Source organism: Canis lupus, chromosome 26, assembly GCF_003254725.2.
Source record: "Canis lupus dingo isolate Sandy chromosome 26, ASM325472v2, whole genome shotgun sequence".
NCBI lineage: Eukaryota > Metazoa > Chordata > Mammalia > Carnivora > Canidae > Canis > Canis lupus.
This window is the reverse complement of record NC_064268.1, coordinates 23,432,577-23,452,721: the sequence shown is the minus strand read 5'-3', so window position 1 is coordinate 23,452,721 and position 20,145 is coordinate 23,432,577. Positions and strand designations below refer to the sequence as shown.

At 39.6% G+C, this 20,145-nt stretch overlaps 1 protein-coding gene across 15 annotated transcripts in view; it reads right to left on the bottom strand.

The window, feature by feature from the left end:
* The window catches only part of MTMR3 (myotubularin related protein 3), a 141,796-nt gene that overhangs the window by 13,324 nt on the left and 108,327 nt on the right, over positions 1–20,145 (bottom strand). For all 15 annotated transcript variants that reach the window (XM_025474514.3, XM_025474512.3, XM_035706459.2 and 12 more), the window contains 7 exons: positions 15,061–15,157; positions 12,540–12,653; positions 6,822–7,027; positions 6,162–6,293; positions 5,061–5,172; positions 1,779–1,974; positions 791–976 (listed from right to left, as the gene is read on the bottom strand). In XM_025474514.3, coding sequence (XP_025330299.1) covers positions 791–976; positions 1,779–1,974; positions 5,061–5,172; positions 6,162–6,293; positions 6,822–7,027; positions 12,540–12,653; positions 15,061–15,157 — 1,043 coding nt within the window. The remainder of the gene's footprint in view (positions 1–790; positions 977–1,778; positions 1,975–5,060; positions 5,173–6,161; positions 6,294–6,821; positions 7,028–12,539; positions 12,654–15,060; positions 15,158–20,145) is intronic.

The following is a 20,145-nucleotide window of genomic DNA, read 5'->3' as shown; positions in this document are numbered from 1 at the left end:
GAGAGGGAAATACACCAATGCAAAAGGCAGAGAGGAGAAATGCTGGCACCACGCAACTGAGCAGAGAAAGGCAGTGGGGGCCAGTGCAGCAATGGAGGGAGGGGCTGGAACAGGGCAAGGACAGTGAGTCCTCTGTCAAAGGATAAGGGACAGCAAGTGGGGGGTGGGGTGGCAAACGGATTGAGGGAGCAGAGGATATTCTATTACTTCTCTATTTTAAGTAATCTCTATACTCATCAGGAGGCTAGAACTTATAACCCTGAGATCAAGAGTCACATGCTCCACTGACTGAGCCAGCCAGGCACTCCCATTAATTTCTCTAAGTAGTTAGGACTTCTATCATCTATTTTATTGTTTTAAATTTTAAAAAGACTTTATTTATTTATTAGAGCAAACTGGGGCAGTGGCAGAGGGAGAAGGAGAAGCAGATTCCTTATTGAGCAGAGAGCCTAATGTGGGGCTCAATCCCAGGATTCTAGATCACAACTTGAGCCAAAGGCAGACAGACCCTTAACTGACTGAGCCACCCAGGTGCCCCTCTATCATCTATTTTAAAAGTTAAGTCTAAAACAACTCAAAAGACTTTACGCAAAGCTAACACACCTGGATTCAGTGAATAAACACACACTTCTTACTGTTTTTAATTATTACTGGGAGAAAGAATGGCTTCTCATTAAATTCTAAAAAGAATGCATAGTTTCAGGTGAAAACTAGCCCACAAACATTTGTGTTGACACCCCCCATAATTTTAGAAGGTCCCCAAGATGAAGAATTACAAGCCCAAACTCACAAGGAATGCTTCATTGAACTCAAAAGAGCAAGGAAATTGCCTCTGAAGCTGATGAACGCAGTCAAGCCACTGCAGAAACACTGGGCAGCGCTCATTCAGATCATCGGAGTTCTCCCCATGACCACAACGGTCGGCAAACTTGTGGCCAAAATCCAGCCACTCCATCTCCACAAGGACCTGGAAACCCTGCAGGGAAACACCCAGAAGAGATCATGTGTACTTGTCTATGGAGAAGATGTGACAGCCTGTCAGGACTAACAACAATAATCCCTTTAAACAAACTCCCAGTAAGCCCAAAAGGAGACCCTGACCCAGCCCCATAGCCAAAGGCTCCATGGAACACATGCTTAGGGCAATTTCCCACTTCCCTCAACTCCATTCCATGGTCATCAAAAGGGTACTAAGCATTTATCTAAGCCTTTTTTGAGTCTAAACTTTTAGACTCTTCCATTCACAACACAGCATAAAAGCCACATTTTTTCTAAATTTTTTATTTTTTGATTTCTATATTTCATGTTATACTTACAGTCTTATTTCTAACATCTTTCCCTACTCCAGATTTATATGTATTTTAGGGCACCTTTATGGTTTTTCTTATATCTTTAACGTGGTTCTTTCCGAGTAGGGCTCTTTCTCCATTGAACACTGAAGTGATATCTGGACCCATTATCATAATAAGCATGCCAAGATCCTTCTATAGTAGCCCCATTTTCCTGGAGTAGCCAAAGCTTTTCCAAGTACATAGACTGCAAAGGAAAATATGACTGTATTCTCAATACCTTGTTATTCACAATCTGCTACTTTTTAAGAGGCATATGAAGTGAAGGAGGCACTGCCACATTTTAGCTCAAGGTATAGGAGCAACAGTTTTAATACAAATTTCACTTTCTTTAGACCTAACCACTACGATCAAAACTGATCATAAAGCCCTCCAAGGTTTCTCCCACTCATAACGAAGTACCAAATCCTACTCTTTGGATGCACCCACCTCTATGGTTCGGTAATATGGATCCAGCAAGAGCTTAGCCAATGCCACAATCTGGGGAGTGCGATCCCAGCCATCTGAGCAGTGCGCTAGTACCGGCCGCTGATCACGATCCACAGCGTGCACTACCAGAAGTGCCGACTTCAGAAGCACAGACAGGTGATGGAGCCACTTAGTGCTTTCAAGGGCTGAGAGCCAACTATAAAAATAAAAACAGAAGGGGATAAGGAAATTTGATTTTTATGATTTACTGCATCATGCCAAATACCTGTGAAATTAAAAAGCAATTGCCAAAGATCTTTCCCTCCAAATAAAACACTGCCAATACAAACAAATCTGTCCTTATGAAGCATGTATAAAGATGAGAGGCTCAAGCCCTACTACACAATAGATGACAGCTTTAGAGATAGGACAGTAATAGAATTTTTGTTACAAAAATCTTATGCCTAGTTTCTGAAAATTAATATTTCTCAGTCCGTGGTAGTTACATACCCAGTATAAGAAAAGTAGGGTCTGTTTTTTTTTTTTAAGATTGATTTATTTGACAGCGTGCACACACAAGTAGCCAGAGCAGCAGGCATAGGAAGAGGGAGAAGAAGCAGGCTCCCCACTGAGCAGAGAGCCCAATGTGAGGCTCGATCCTAGGACCCTGAGATCATGACTTGAGCTGAAGGAAGACACTTAACTGACTGAGCCACCCAAGTGCCTCAAGAAATGTAGTTCTTTCTGGAGTCTTCTGAAGGAAATTAAGCCACTTCTGATATTGTAAAACAGAAGGTACTTATATTTAATGATCAGCAACTATGCCCAACAAGTTCTCAAAAAAAAAAAAAGGGGGGGGGGTATAGAAAACTCACACATACAGACATATCTATAAGGAGATGTAAGCCAGATGAACAGTGCAAACAATAGCACCTGCTCCCCACTCTAACCCTGCCACCAAAGTCTTGAATTTCTATTGACTGGAGCGCCTGGATGGCTCAGACAGCTAAGCATCTGCCTTCAGTCAGGTCATGGTCCCAGGGTCCTGGAATTGAGCCCCACATCAGGGCTCCCTGCTCAGGGGAGCCTGCTTTTCCCTCTTCCTCTGTCTGCCTCTCCCACTGCTTGTGTGCTCTAATAAATAAAATTTAAAGAATTTCTAAAAATAAATAAATTAATTAAAATAAAATAAAATAAGATAAAATAAGAATTTCTATTGACTGAAACTAGGTGAGCCCAAACTAATGACTCAAGACTCTCACAAATTAGTACACACAAATTAGTACACGGTGTTATGGGACTTAACAGACTGGATTCAGCAGGGATCTAGAAGAACCGTTTTTCATAAAGACCTTCAGGAAGTATCAGATCTCAAGAATTACCACTTGGAAGTAATCATAAGCGTATCACACTTGGTTTTTAACTATGTTGACATTTGGTTCTTGTGCGCTGTTATGAATTCTACTCCCTACACGCAACACCACAAGCTCTGATTTCTCCAAAATGTGATCAGATTTGTAGTTCCACGGCCTCAAACAAGGGTTGAGAGGCTTGCGTATAGCTGATCTCACCACTACCAGGGCTTCTTTTTACCCTCAAAGAAGTAATGCCTAATGACTTGCTGCCAATTACAGGCAAAACATCACCCTTTTCCTTAATAAAATCCCCACACTTTCATACGGACCAGGTGAGGACCAATTGCATCTTTCTGACTCTAGATTTTAAAAAGAGCTTTTTAAGGCTTTTTAAAAAAGAATTCTAGGGGTGCCTGGGTGGCTCAGTTGGTTAAGCATCTGCCTTCAGCTCAAGTCATGATCTCAGTGGGAAGCCTGCTTCTCCCTCTCCCTCTGCCTGCTGCTCCTGCTGCTTATGCTATCAAACAAATAAATAAAATCTTTTAGAAAAGAAAAGAATTTTAATATATGGAAAATATTTGAGATCAGGTGGTACTGATTCTATCCCTTTCATCATTTTATAAACAGGAAAACTGATACCATACTGATACCCATAATAATTAAGCCACTTGGCCAAAGTCACACAATTAGTGGCTTCTGAGATCTTCTGAGACCTCAGCCAGGCTCTATGACCTATCTCCGGGGAAGAGAGCACTACGTGCTGGTTTCTATAAATGTGTAGCAGATACAAGTTGCTCATCTCCAAAGCAGAGCAGCAAGCTCATTTCTTTGGTCAGGCTTTTTCTCCCAAAGACAACTGCTTCACCCTTTGGGCTGATTCCAACTATGATGAATCTAATCATTTACTACCAGGAGTTAGTACAGGTGGTTCAGGCAGCCATTTGATTGAATAAATCAAGGAATTCCACAAAATTTGATGTGATCAGAACTACTGAACAGAACCCAGGGAAATAGCTATGGGCTCCAGCACAAACATCAGAAAAGAGAAAATTCTGTCTTCTCTGGCACCATTTCTGGCTTCCTTAAATAGTAAAACAGGGGCTTTTATATATTTATCTGTCCATATTTGTTTTACAGAGCAGTCCTGCTAATCTATCTTGTATTCAACCAGTTCCCTTGAAGGGAGGTGGGTGTTACTTCACCTATCTCACTGCAAATGCAAACATTCATTTTTAATAAGCAATAAGAATCTGGTAATAGGGATCCCTGGGTGGCGCAGCGGTTTGGCGCCTGCCTTTGGCCCAGGGCGCGATCCTGGAGACCCGGGATCGAGTCCCACATCGGGCTCCCGGTGCATGGAGCCTGCTTCTCCCTCTGCCTGTGTCTCTGCCTCTCTCTCTCTCTGTGACTATCATAAATAAATAAAAATTTAAAAAAAATTAAAAAAAAAAAAGAATCTGGTAATATCCTTAATAAATAAGAGGGGGTAGTTTTGGAATCAGAAGCAGATGCAAAAGGAATTCACCAAATGGCAAGTTTAAAGAAAGTTTAATCCTTGTTTGCAACATGATGAATACATTTTGACTCCTCAAGGTAAAATATCCCACCCAGTTCACAGCAGGTGTTACTACAGGATATCAGAAACCACAGGATTAAAAATGAGCCAAAAACTATGTAGAAGAGAAAGAAGAGGTCCCAGGAAAAACAAGAAGGCTTGTTTTTCAGCACTTCAGAAGTGCTTCTGAAGACTGAGGTGGGTTTGTGCCCTACATCTTTAAACCTTTCCAAGGGCTAGATTTTTCTCTCAGCATCTTTTGTGCTGCTGTGCTCCTAACACAGAAAGAAGAATGCCCACGGGGACTGAAAGTAAAGCTGAAGTGTACCAGGAAACAGAAAAAAAAAAAAAAAAAAAGCCAACGCAAAATTAAAGCTAAAGCCAATGTCTTACTTTCCCGGATCTGGCATCTGTGTGCATAGCAACCGAAGAGACTGAAAACTCCTCCTAATTGAATGAATATTTGCCATCCCCATAAACACGACTTCACAGTTCGGGTAATACTCTGCAGAGAATAACAATAAAGAGAACAAAAATATGTTGAATTTGAAGCCCACATGGCCAAATTTAAAAGCAGCAAACAGGCTATAAAGCAAGTCCATTATAGCTGCTGACTAATGAAACTGCAATGTTTTGATGCCTATTAGTACAGTCCTTTTATGAGAGGAAAAACATTGCTTGAATTTTAGCTGTTTTTGCAAAAAGGAAAGTTAGATTTGTGAAGATATGGACATAAACAGAAGCTCTTATTTTTTAAGAAAAAGATCTATAGCCTTCCTCACCTCAGGATGACTTCTTGGGCCAAATTTTACAGCTCTGGACTCTCTTGAAAAGAATCTGGCAGGACAGTGCGCTTTGTGCATTCACATTTGGCCTCTGTACCACCTCTTTTAACTTACGGGTGAGGTGGCCTCTGAAGGAGGAGTGTGGAGCCTCTACCCGCTCCATCAGCACACACCTAGCACTAAAGGGGCCCCTCCCTGGACAAAGTCAGCATTCAAACTGTAGGGCTGCTATAGGTCAGGACAAAGGTGCATTGCTAGAGTTCTAGATTTACTGCTTCAATTTCCACCTCAAGTTTTCTAAGTAGAAGCCATGTGGGGAATTTTCTGTGAGGTCAGTGATGAGTAAACCGACTGTCAAACGCAACAAAAAGCTTTTAGAAGGCTGGGATATTGAAGCCACTAAAGCAGCAGCTTCCAAATGTGAACAAGCCTTATTAAAGGGAGAATTTACTTTATCACCCCTATCATATACTCCATTCTGTCACAATGACAAGAAAGACCACCAACACACTATCACCTAAAGGTTGGGAAGGAAGATTTTTTGGTTTTACCGCACCTCCTCCTCCATTTCTTCCCTGAAAAGAAACTACTTTTCAGGGAAGAATCTAAACAGCTTTGCCATTCATTTCAAATTGAGAACTAAGACCACATTGGGCATGGGTTGGACTCACGATAACAGTGTCAGGGGACAAAGCACCATACACCTCACCTGGGCATTCACAGCCTCCTCCTTTGGCTCGGTTCGCCACAGCTGCTGCATAGGAGCGTGCATCCAAGATCAAAAGCTTCTGTGGTTGGATGGCTAAACTTTCCGCTCCTGAAGCATTTGACAGAGAAGAATCTAGGAACATCAGGAGCAGGGATGAAAAACTAAATGAATCAATTTCTCCCAGAATTGTGCAAAATAAGAACCAAAGACACCTATTACAGTACCAAACAAAAAGCAAAATCCCTCAATTAAGTGAACCCCCCCCCCCAACCAGAATCCTTGATACATAGAACTTCTCTCTTTATCTTCCGTTTTGCCTACAGTCTCCTTTATCTCATGTCTACATGTATAGTCTTTTAAGGAAGCCTAATGTCTCTTGCCATGGTCTGGAGACACTCCAGATCCCCTATCATATATACCCCATTCTGTCACAATGACAAGAAAGACCACCAACACACTAACCCTCTTAAACCATGTCTAAAACAGTCTTCTGGTTCTCTGTCAAGACCTTGATTCCTCAAATAATCCCATTAATTTAAGCTTCACCCTCTCTTTCCTATGAAACAAATTCTCTGTCTTACAAGGGAAAGGCCATTTCAAGAAAAAGTTCTCACAAATACTCTAAAAACTTGCTGCCATTGGGCCCAGGAAGCATCTTACCAAACTCCACATCAGAAAGGTCTCCCGCATTGGGAAAGTCTCGAGAACTGTTCCTAGTCGACAGCTTGCTGCCACTTGATCGGGAGTCAGAGGCACAAGCTTTGGCTACTGACTGCACCAGGTGCTCATCATCAGCATTTCGCCAGCCCCACCAGCTGACTTCTGGCTGTCCACAGCGGGCAATGACAGCTCCATTACTCTGGTGCCTGTGCAAAGAACAAGACACAACAATTGCATCCATCTCAGTGGCCCCATTTCAAAGCTCTAAGCTCACACAAAAAGTAAGATAGTAGATTTTAAATGTCTTAATGAAGGGCCTGAGTACAGGTAAGTGATGGGTTAGCTTCAAGTCTCCTCAGGGCAGAAATCTTCTATAGCAACAAGAATAAAGAACAAAACCTATCTGGATCTTTCTAAAAAATCCTACAATTGAGAGACCTTTGTAGAATTACCAACAAAATGATAAGCGTATGCTCTTTAAAAAAGCTAATATTCATAAAGTAAACATCTGAATCTTTAAATTTACTTTTGGAAAATCAGGTGACAAGTAATCTACAAATACTACACCAATTCTGCACTCAATAATGAAACATTAATCTCTCCTTTTTAATACTGCACCCGAATATCCTGGCATAACAGATGCTGTCACAGAAAAATTTGTTTTCACAATAACTTCTGAGGGCCCACTACAGCAACTGTGCACTTATGGTTGGCTTGGGGATTCTTTTCAAAGTCCCAAAGTTCTTTCCAAAGGTATCACCTTTGGGACTCAAACACTTACCTGGCCCACAGTGGACTACTCTACAAAATCCCCTGAGACTTCGTGACTCACAAACTGCTCTTACTATAGGCAGATAGCTCAATGCACCAGCTACCTTTCCTTAAGCTCTTAAAATGAACAGCATAAAACCTCAATAAGCCATATTCTGATCCTTTTCTATTTTTTCTTTTATAGATCCTTTTTTAAAAGTTAAGACCACAAATTTTCCTCAAAAGTCTACTTTAAGATGATACTAAAACCCAGTCTTTTCCTAGTTAGGAATTTAGGTAGGCAATTTTAGCAATTAAAAAGTAATAAAAGTAGTATTTGGCAATCAGGAGGTATAAAGTTCCAATAAATCCTACATGGATGAGCTTGGAGTATGTTATGCTAAATGAAGAGCCAGTCACAAAAGGCCACATAGTGTATGATTCCATTTATTAGAAGTGTCCAGATTGGGCAAGTCTGCAGAAACAAAGTAGATTACTAGTGCCCTGAGGCTAGGAGGATTGGGGAGGCAATAGGGAGTGACTGACTACTAATGGGTCAGGGGTCTCTTTCTGAGGTGGTACAAAATGTACTAAAATGGATTGTAATGATGGTTGCACAACCCTGTGAATCTATTTTTTTAAAAATCACCAAACTGTACACATTAAAAGGCTGAACTATATGTGACAATCACTAAGTTTTTAAAAAGTTATAAAAGTAATCGTTTCATTATAAAACTAAATTATCAGAGTAAGAAGTCAGTAAACAAAAATTTTAAATGCCCCCAATTTTATCTCCCAGAGAGGAAGTGTCCGTGTCCTATCTCCCATTAAAATGTACATACAGGGATGCCTGGGTGGCTCAGTGGTTGAGTGACTGCCTTCAGCTCAGGGTGTGATCCTGGAGTCCCAGGATCGAATCCCACATCAGGCTCCCTCTGCCTGTGTCTCTGCTTCTTTGTGTCTCTCAAGAGTAAATTTAAAAATATTTTAAAATAAATGAGCGAAATAAAATGAAATGTAAATTCAGGGGGGGCCTGGGTGACTCTGTGAAGCATCCAACTCTTGGTATTGGCTCAGGTCATGATCTCGGGGTCCTGTGATGGAGCCTTACACAGGGCTCCACACTCTGCACAACGTCTGCTTGTCCCTCTCCCTCTGCTCTTCCCCCACTTCACGTGTTCTCTCTCAAAGTAATACAATCTTTAAAACAAAAAATCTTAGTACATACATTCATACAACATATAACATATGTGTGAGACAGATGTAAATAAAACATATTATTGAATCTATTTGTCATCTTCAAGGAACAATGTGAGAAAAAATTTTGCTTTTAATCCTAAAGCTCACCAGCAATCAATGAAATTCAGCAAGAACCATATTCCACTGGAACCATCCATTTGCCTGCAATTTTTACATCCTCCCAGACAGAGACAGACAGGTAATGGAAAGCACTTGTGAACATGCTCAGTTGGCTCACCTGCTGAATGGAGCCCAACTGTAAATAAAACCTAATTCCTAAAATGCCTACTAGTATATATAATATGCATTGGAAAACAACGGAGCTGACTGATGTCAACCTTTACAAAAGAGGCTGGCAGGATCTTTCCTGAGCATCCTCTTTCTCTGCAATGCTTCTCAGCAGTGCCCAAGAGGAACAGAAGATGGCACTCTTCAGCTTGGATCTTGGGTTTAAAGGGTCATGGCATTTTAACAGCTATATTCCAACTGAGCTATTGCAATAAGCAGTTTTCTGCAGTCTTCCAAAATACTTTAGATTGCATGATCAAGAACTAAAACAACACAGCTAAAAATCACTAAAGAGCATTTCTACCATTTTAACAAACAAAACCAGGAAAAAGTTATAATTAACATGTCCAATGGATGAGTCCCCCCCACTGAATACTAAAAGCTTCAATTCTATATAGAAACATGTAAATGTTTAAAATATCCTGAAGTTAGTGTTAAGCAAGCTCCCTAAAGGACAAGAAATATCTAATGACTACTCAATGCACAAAGGGGGTTGCTGTGATTTGCACTACAGATGGATGCCCTCTGTACTATTGCTGTGTTAGAGTAATCTCTGTCTTCAATGATAAGTCCAATTAAACACTCTCTCATTACAGTAGGAAAAAAAAACACTAATCGGATGCTAGTTCAGTGTGGTGCTGTCAAATAACTGCTGCTAGCAACCTCAGGAATCATTACTGTAGTCTATAGACGATTTAATTCAGTAAATGTATGCTAGATTCAGAAGCATTTTGCCACCTGGGCTGGCAAAGCAGAGAATGGCAGAGTATCCCCAAAATATTCTTCAACATATCCTTTACAAAGCTCCCTAATAATTTAACAATGCAGTTTGGGGCTCAGAGATACAAGATACATGTTCCAAAACAGAGGCTAGTTCCTAGAAAGCCTATCTGATTTTGTGTAGACTATACCAAAAACTTTCTTCTTTTTTTATGCCAAGGATCGATCGATCTATCTTCCCAAAAACTTTCTTCTTTTTTTATGCCAAGGATCGATCGATCTATCTTCCTTTCTTTTCTTTCTTTCTTTTTTTAAGATTTTATTTATTTGGGCAGCCCCGGTGGCGCAGCGGTTTAGTGCTGCCTGCAGCCAAGGGTGTGATCCTGGAGACCCGAATTGAGTCCCACATCAGGCTCCCTGCATGGTGCCTGCTTCTCCCTCTGCCTGTGTCTCTGCCTCTCTCTCTAGCTGTGTCTCTGTGTCTCTCTCTAGCTGTGTCTCTATAAATAAATAAATAAGGGATCCCTGGGTGGCGCAGCGGTTTGGCGCCTGCCTTTGGCCCAGGGCGCGATCCTGGAGACCCGGGATCGAATCCCACATCAGGCTCCCGGTGCATGGAGCCTGCTTCTCCCTCTGCCTATGTCTCTGTGCCCCTCTCTCTCTCTCTCTGTGACTATCATAAATAAATAAAAATTTAAAAAATAAATAAATAAATAAATAAATAAATTTAAAAAAATATTTTATTTATTTATTCATGAGAGACACAGAGAGAGACAGAGACATAGGCAGACAGAGAAACAGGCTTCATGCAGGAAGCCCGATGTGGGACCCCATCCCGAAACTCCGGGATAATGCTGTGAGCCAAAGGCAGACACTCAATGGCTGAGCCACCAGGTGTCCCTATGCCAAGAACTTTCATTTGTAATCCTCTAAGAGCAGATTTCCTTGGAGAAACTGGAAATATAAATTTCATTTATTTATACACTATGGTCCCTAAGAAGGGCTAGGGAAAAAAAAAAAAAAAACTCATGGCTCATGCCCTCTAGAATAAATTTTAAAAGGGAAAAAAGGTTTCCCCTGTTTATTCTAAGAAGTTTTTCTTCAACTTGCACTTACAAGACTTCTCAACCAACAAGGAGAATTCACCTAAAGCCCCATACTTTGAAAAGGATAGTCCATCCTCCCTATGCTCAAAGTCTACAAAAAAATCCCTACACCCTATAAAATGCCAGGGCTGATCTAACACAACTGTTGGCCACAGAGCAGCAGCTGGCTGCTTTCCCTATTTGAGCTGGGCCGATCACTGATAAGACGCAAATCCTTTCAGCTTTCCCTGCTCTCTAATTCCTGTGTCATCCTTGCCACTTGAGTGATAGGTAAATTTGGTGACCTACTTTTCTAGGGGTGTCTGAAAACAACAGTGATGAAAATTGAGATTGAAAACTTAATGGATTCCCTGGGCCAGAAACAAACACTTTTTCATCTCTCTCTATTCAGGATGGCCATCAGAATTTGCCATCAGTGGACTAAATGAACAAGCTGGTTACCTCGGTGGAAATTCCACAAGGAGATAAATCCCTTCCTACAACCTCAATATTTCAATGGAATGCTTCCTGGCATAAAAATCTCTAAGCCCCACTGGTTTGGCCCAAATTCAAGGAAAGCCCAAAAAGTCTGTAAGCTGGAAAAATGAAATGGAGAATGTGAATATTATACAGAGATGACATCTGAAACAGTTTCAAAATAAGAAGGAATGACTTCTTTAAATCCTAACATGAGTCCTTAAGAAGTGAACTATTCAATGAATTGTAAAAGCAGCCCCCAGGAATACAACCTACTCCATGTACCGCTTAGAGAAGCCCAGTGTTTACAGATTCATTCAGTTGGCACAGCATACCTGTAAAGTTGAACATCATTCCTATTTTACTAATTAGGAACAGGCCGAGGTTGGGGAATTTATTCAAGGTGTCTCAGCAAGGAGTATCAGTGAAAAGACCTGGACTCCAAAAACTTGTGCTTGCCACCATGCCACCATGCCACCATCCTCTTCTAGAACTTGCCTCCCTTAGTTCTCATGCCTTTGATCTCTAAGATCTTTTATCTAGCCAAGCCCTAGCATTCTTTAAATGCTCTGTCTCAAAACAGGGCTCTTTCATGTGTCAAAGTTTCAACCACAGAGACAATCACAAATGACTCAACTCTCACTTTCTGGAACTCCTCTCTCTCAATTCAAAGGCCAAATTGGAAGTGAAATGTAGTAATACATTATCTTCCCATAGAATGTTGGAAGGAGGGATGCCTGAGTGGCTCAGCGGTTGAATGTCTGCCTTTGGCTCAGGTCATGATCCTGGGGTTCTGGGATCGAGTTCAGCATCAGGCTCCCCACAGGGAGCCTACTTCTCCCTCTGCCTAGGTCTCTGCCTCACTCTCTGTGTCTCTCATGAATAAATAAACTCTTAAAAAAATGTCAGAAGGATCTTAAAATAGCAATACTGAAGACTTATCAAATTTTTCTTATCACTTGAACCATCAGCAAGTGTTCTGGATGTGGTAAGGACTGGTGCGTCACTGGAGAGTGGGCTTTAACAATAAGGAAACACATAATTGCCTGGGAAGTTCTCTGAACCCTTCCCTTCCTCCCAGGTTAGCAGCAGCAGAGCAGCAGACCGTATGCAGTGGGCAGTAGCACCAACCAGGCTGGGCCCTGCCAGGCTTACTTACCTGTAAACGACAGCAGGGATGCGCTTCCAGGACCTGAAGCTTGCTACACTCTCTAGTTCTTTGTCGGTGATCCAGGCAGGCACTATGAGCTCCTGTGGATAGCTACCACACAGCCTAACAGGGAAGGTGAGAAAAAGAGAGTAGGAGAAGAAGACAGGGAGGGAAACGAGGGAGAGACACTATGTGAGTCAACATAAGGATGTTGATCAAACTACCCCAGAGCCAGTTAAAAGGCAATAAAGAGCTTTAGTTAAGTCTTGGCCTACTCAGCAGAACTCGCTGCCTTAGGTGCTCATGTACATACCATGTGATACTATCTTTAGACTCTGCCTTTGGGAGTTTGGTGATCTTAACATCAGTGATTAAAAGGAGTCTACAGGCAGTTACTTCATGTAACTTTGTTTTAACAAACATACAGGTAATTTCTTAACTAGACAAAAGTACACAGTCCAACTATAAAAGCGGAAGTCTGTCATCTCTACCAGACCCCCTTACTCTTTCAGGCTTCTGTCAAAGAGAAACATGTGAAGAAGGACAAGAGCCGACAATTTCAGGTTTCTAGAGACCTTATAGAATTACTAACATATCCTTTGATGGGTCCTAATTATAGGTAACAGGTGCAGGCATAGGTATGTATAAGCAGTACCAAAGTCAGGACATTTGTATACACAATCACAGTCCCACTGGTCCAAGTTAGTAATGTGAGTAAGCCGTTAATCATAACAAGCCGTTGTTTCATTAGGGAGGAAGTCAGTAGCTGCATGCTAGTCAAGCTGGTGCCTCAAAATGCAGGGTTTTTTCCTGATAGGCTTTTTTTACTTACAGGACAGTGTCTCTCTATGGGTATCTCAATATTTTTCAACAGTGAAGGCAAGACCTTTAATTCAAATCCTAAAATACACAAATTCCTCCTTCTCCTGCGCCACCATCCTCTGGCCCTAGCCTACCTCATGCACTAGGGGAAGAGGCGGAAAACACGAAGTAGCTTAGGAATTGGGGGTTTTGATCATTCTGCACTAAATATCTCCATCGTGTTCTCAATTTCCAGAAGATTAAATATCAGGAATTTAAAAGCCACTGAACCAGGAGAATATCTAAGACCAAGAGTAGCTCTATAAACTTAAGACCCACGAATTCCTAAAAATAATCTGGGACACTGTGACCATAGTTAATATGTTAACCATGAGTCTTATTCTTTTGTCTTATTTCTTTTATCTTGTTTAAAACTTAAGAATAAATTTAACTCTCCTTCTTTGTAGTAGAAAGAACTTTCCAATGTCCTGATGATTGGTTCTGAGTAGATAGTGGACTCAGAGACAAAAGTTAATTTTCAAAACCCATATTGAATCGGGATTTTGAAAACCAAATGGCTTTTGAACTCAAACTTTTTTTTTCAACTAGCTTAGCTTAACTCAGTTTTCTGACTTCACCCAATATTCTAATCATTATATTCGTTTTTTAAGTGTTACAGTACATAGTAGTCACTTCTTAAGCAAATACTAGCTGCTTACATGTAGATAAGCAGTTTTCCAACATAGGAAAGGAGGGTTACACATAAGTAAAGTCTGTGGCAGTCTCAGGGTCTCTGAGGCCTCTCCTCCAGTCTCCACCTCCATTCTCTGCTTTGACTTATGACTGAGAACAGGTAAAGGAATGACAGGTCTATAGCTCCTGTTTCTTCACAACACCCCAGGTTTTTAATTCCTTGACCAAGGTCCATGTTAAGAGCTACATACAGTGATCAGCTATAGTTTTTTCCAATGAAAAATGAAATGCTGATGGCTACTCACAAATACACCAGGAAAATGGTTATTGTAATATGAAGGAGTTCAAAAAACATAATGATTAATGTCTCCAACTGCTAGAGGGAATCTTAAGAGGAGAAAAAATACTAATTTAAATCTCCTGAACAATTTTGTTTTGTTTTATAGCAATCCGGACCACCAAAATCATACTAGTTAACTGTCTGCCCCCACACCAAAGTACTTACACCTTCTAAGGAAAAAAGTAATGGGAAATATTTAATAATGATTATATTAATATTTAATGATTAAATGGTCATAGCTATGATGTTAGAAAGAACAGAATACTACTTATGCCTATTTCATAGATTCTGGAGTAAAATTAGTCATAAAAACTAGCTTCTAAGTGTTTTATCACTGGTTTGTGAGATCACTGATTCTATCTCCCATGTGACATCAAGTGGTGATGAGACCAATGGACACTGCCTGCCTACATGTGAACACAACATTGTCTAGAAAATGCACACACCAAGAAGAACAGAGGCATGGAGGGGATAGAAAGGAAGGTTCTAGAATCCTATGAAGCATTACTTTCCACTCCCAGTGTCCAGCAATGGGAACAGAAGGCTCAAGCAGTACTTTGAAGACTGTGCAGTTAGATTTAATAAAATTCCATTGAAAGAAAATGTGTAAGTTCAAATGTTCTGCCACATGAGAACTGACATTTTTGCAAAGGCACTGGCTGTGAAACACGGTCCACAGGCACCCATACAACTCACTTGTACTTCTCATTGATGTTGGAAATTCTCCAGGCGTTGTTCATATCAAAACCCATCCGCTCCACTTCGTTTTTAAACCTTGACGTTACATGCTCCCCTAGGGGGCAAGGACAGCAAAAAGAAAAAAATGAATATCATTTATGCAAAACAGGCAGAATAAAAGCATAGCTACCCTGGCTCAGTTACATAAATAAAATAACATATATTTAGTTTTAGTTTAAAAAGTCCCTGTCAGGATAAAACTATATAAAGGAATGAGGAAATTTTTAACTGAAATATAGCTGATACAATTATGTTAGTTTCAGGCATATGACATAGTGATTTGACAACTGCATACATTATGAAATGCTCACCATAAGTATAAGTGCAGGTACCATCTGTCACCACACAAAGTTATTACAATAGTACTGACTATATTCCCTATGCTGTACTTTATATTCTTGTGACATATTTATTACTTGAAGCTTGTACTTCTTAATCTCCTTCACCTATTTTCCCTATCCCCAACCTCCCTCCCCTTTGGCAACCACCAATATGTTCTCTGTATTTGATTGAGTCTGTATCTATTTTTTTGTTTGTTCATTTTTAGATTCTACATATAAGTGAAATCCTATGGTATTTGTCTTCCTCTGCCTTATTTCACTTAGCATAATAACCTCTAGATTCCTTCCATGTTGTCACGAATGGTAAATTTTTTTATGACTCAATAATACTCCTGTGTATGTGTGTGTGTGTGTGTATACATATGCCACATCTTTCTTATCCATTCATCTACTGATGAACACTTGGTTGTTCCCACGTCTTGGAATTTTGATCAAGAATTATGTTATCTCATTTAATCACTACTACCAACTCAGGATGGTTATTACCAAGTTCATTTCACAAAGGATAAAACGGAGACTGAGAGAGCTTATTAAGGCATGTTTGTCTAGTCCCAAAACCCAGTCCTCATTATATGGACTACTCTCCTTTTCCACACTCACAGTATACCTAAAAAATAAAATCAACAAGTTCACTAAGAATAGTAGTAATTGAAATCTCCGACTCCTCATCAGAAACCTTATGGGCCAAATTTCAAAACTTGAGTATTCTGGAGTTTAAGGTGGTATATATACTATAGTATTAGATTAATGCTCTCAACAGAGTCTACTAATCAAACATTAATATTTCTACAGTAAAATGCATGGATAGTTCACACTAAATGGAATAAGTAAAGCAACAAATAGCTTCATGTCAGCTCAGATCATATCAAGCCACCAAATAAAAATCTTTTGATTTTCAGAGTCTCACAGATTACAGAACTGCAGATAAGAGATCACAAAATTGTAACTGCCAGTACCCAAGAATCTCAGAAAACACAATGCTACTAAGTAAAGTGCTAAGCATTTGTAACATTCACCCAAACAAGTAAAACCCGCCTACATCTGCTAATGAAATTGGCTTTCTCTTCCTAAAGACAGCAAGCAACAAAGGCGTAAGTGAACCTAACATAAAAGTCATTAAATCTGAAATAACTTTCTTCCTTGAAAACATAGAGTCCTAGGGCAGTAAAACAAATAAAAAACCACTAAGCATTATCTCTAATATGTAGTGTTACAGGCTGTAAAATAAATGCTGGTGGGGGCTGGGAGAAACTACAATAACAAATACAAGCATAAAGCAGACTGCTTTGGTGATCAAAGTATAAAGCTTTGCTCTCCCTGGGAAAGGAGCTTCAGAATAGGAAACCGCAATTACTCAAATGAAGGACAATTCCACAAAACTACTTCCCATTTAAACTGCTTTTCTTGAGCTTAAACTAGGTATTATAGGTTTCCTGAAGGAGAGCTATAAAAAGATGAGGTGCAGAGATGCAGGAAGAAATAATCAGCTGAATACATCCCATTTTGGAAAAGTTTTAGAAGTGATGTAGGCTTTCAAATAGGAAAAAAGCTATCTGAAATGGGGTGGCCATCTGTCTACAAACTGCAAGTAACAGTGACCATCAAGAATATTAAAGAATCCTTCATTTTTTAAAATTGCTATCTAAAAACTATAAAACTATGATGTTTCATTAATTGATGAGATTTTTCCCACCTGTGATAGAGCTCCAAGTCTTTGCAAAAGGTAAAAGTACTTTAATTAATGACTCTTAACATTAGTACCTCCAATCTTAGCATAAACACACAGATACCCTAAAAGGTCCCTCTAATTTTAAAATAATCACTGACAAATCACCATCAGCAGCAGCAATTTGCCCAAAGAAATGCTTAGAATCACTATCAGGAGCATGAAATTCTGAGCTACACACAAAGAAATATATACTGTGTAGCAAGCATAAAATATGTCACCAAGTTCCTTGAAAACAAGGGAGTTTTAATCACCTATGTATCTTCTAAAACAGAGACTTCCTAACTCTGAAAATGACCATCACAACCCACAATAAGAATTAGGTTTTACATAATTCAATACAAGTTTATTTTTAAGAGTTTCACAAAACTACCCACCCTTACTATGTGTGATGCATTTTGATATTTTCATTTCATTTTGTATTTCATTCCTGAAAACTTTTGATTTCATGACCCACAAGTGGACAATAACTTAGTTTGAAAAGTAATGCTTAAAAAAAATCTAGAAATAGACCTTGAATACATGAGTAATTCAATTGGCTTTTGCCAAATTATGTTAGAAGTTCCCTTATGTTTATTCAGCTAGAAAAGTCAATGCTAAGCACATCTATTTGCTGATTTCCCTTAAGAATTTCCCTCTAAGAATTCTTAGGTTTCCACTGATCCAGTATTAGATATCCTATAATATCCCATTTGAAATATTATGGTTATAAGTTTTTTGTCTGGCTTTATATTTCCATTTCAACCCTCTTGTCTGCCCTCCCCCATCCCCAAGTGAGGATGTATCCTTTTTTAATGTTTAATATTTCTTTTACAAAAAATGCAAACAGTCCAGCAATTCTTATTTTAGTAGAAATGAGGACCTTTTTAAAGCAATGAGCCCCTCTATCATAACCAGTGTCAATAGTCAGTCTAAACCCCAGCCCCCATAAAAGCCTAGCTCCCTGGGTGATTCTGCGCCCATGTTGATATTCAAGTCCAGCCTAAAGTTCTGAAAAAAGAGCCAATTCTCTATCCAGGATATGAGGAAGAAGAACTGCACCAGAGTCAGAGAAGGTGAGAACCAGCCCTCAATCACTCTTTTCTATGAACAAAGATCCCAGTATAGTCATCAAAATGTATATTTAATGGACTTCATTCAAACTCCTAAGACAGACTTTGCTGGTAAGGGCTTTTACTTTATACTAAATAGGCAGCTGCACACCAGTTTTAAGACCTAAAGTCCTATGTTCTTTGTGGTTTAAACAAGATGTGCTCAATGGGCCTTTCACAGAAGAGAGGTCAGAGACATGGGCCTGATATACTAAACTAACAACTGAACTGCGCGGTCATTTGTTAGGACTCCTGTTGGATGCTGAAGTACAGAATGATCACCAAGAAGGCAACTACAATGAAGAGAAGAAAACTGAGCACATGACAGAGAAGCTTTAAGCTTTCAGTCCATTCCTTTATTTAGAATTTGAAATGGGTCTAAGAGTGGAGTCAAGGGTTTTGCAAAGACTTTTTCAAGTTTCACAGATGACTCCAATAACAACAGCAATATTGAGACTTTTTCCAAAGCAGATTAAGACTCAGAACTATGGCCAAAATGTGGCTGACTTAACTATGACAGCATCAAAAGTCAGAAACTAAGATTTATATGAATACAAAGTAATGATGCAATTTTCCCATTCCCTTCCTTCCAAACACATTCTACTCTTAGCAAATTAGGCAGAGAACAATCCATAAAAGGCTTTATTAACCACTAAAAGACTAACTTCAAACCTTTAGAGTCTATGCTTATGATCTCATACGTTGGAGCAGATTATACAAAGGCATCACTTTGAAATATCTCAAGTGTTGTCTCACCCTAAAGATGACTTACAACAATGTGGTTGTCTGGTATGCTCATATTTGGTGAGTAGTGCTGTAGCCACCATAACACTCAACAATATTGAGTGGAGACAGAAGAACCAGGTTGACTGGCTTTAAAAATGCTACCACAGCATTTTTTATTAAGAGCAAGGATCCCCCCTCTGTACTCCACAGTGAAAATATATAAAAAGCAAAAAGCCATATCTACACACACACTCAAATCAAGCCACTGAAGTACAATAAGATACCATATAAGTGGTGACAGGTTAACTTCAGTGTGGATTTGTGACATATTAGGAAGAAACAAAATACAACTGTTACTCAGAGTTAAGCTCCAACCAATCAGTTACAATGGCATCACCTTATATATTCACAATTTCCAAAATGTTCTGACAAGCATGGCACATAGGAAGCACTCAAATATTTACCAAATTGAACTCTCCAGCAATAACATTTAATCTTCAGGATACCCAGATCAGCTTGGGAAGAAAGAACAGGAATGTCTCAGCTTGAAGAACAAAGAAAACTAAAGTACAGAGAAGACAAATGTCATGCCCAATATCATTTTTTGAGTTAAATGATAAAGTATGGGGTTGAATTCAGGTTCCCTAGTTCTTAAATGAGTACTCTACCCCCTAAACATCTCCATGCATCACAAATGAATGAAAAGACAGAGAACATTATGGACATCTAGACATATTCTGATAGTCAAAGAGTAACAGGTATTAGGAAGAGAAGGATCTGGGGACCAAAGTCATCCCAGCTCAAGAAAAAGCCATCTATAGCTAAAAGAGTGACGTTCTGACCTGCTTAGCAATATCCTAAGAGATGGCTCAAATCCAAAAGACACTTATTTTATCAAGGAAATAAGGAATCATCTAAAGAGATGAGGAATTTTCAGTCTGCAGTTGTGAGAAAACAGGATAGGAGAAAAAGCAAGCCTTGTTGACTAACTAACCTAAAACTGGGGAAATGCCCTTTAGAGTTAGGAGTCTTAAACAACTGAAGTTCTTATATAACATCATGCAGCAAGATATAACTCACTAACTTCATTATCTTAGGAAATGGTAGAGACTAAAAATTTAATAAGACACACTAAAAATTAAGCAAAAATACATGTAAG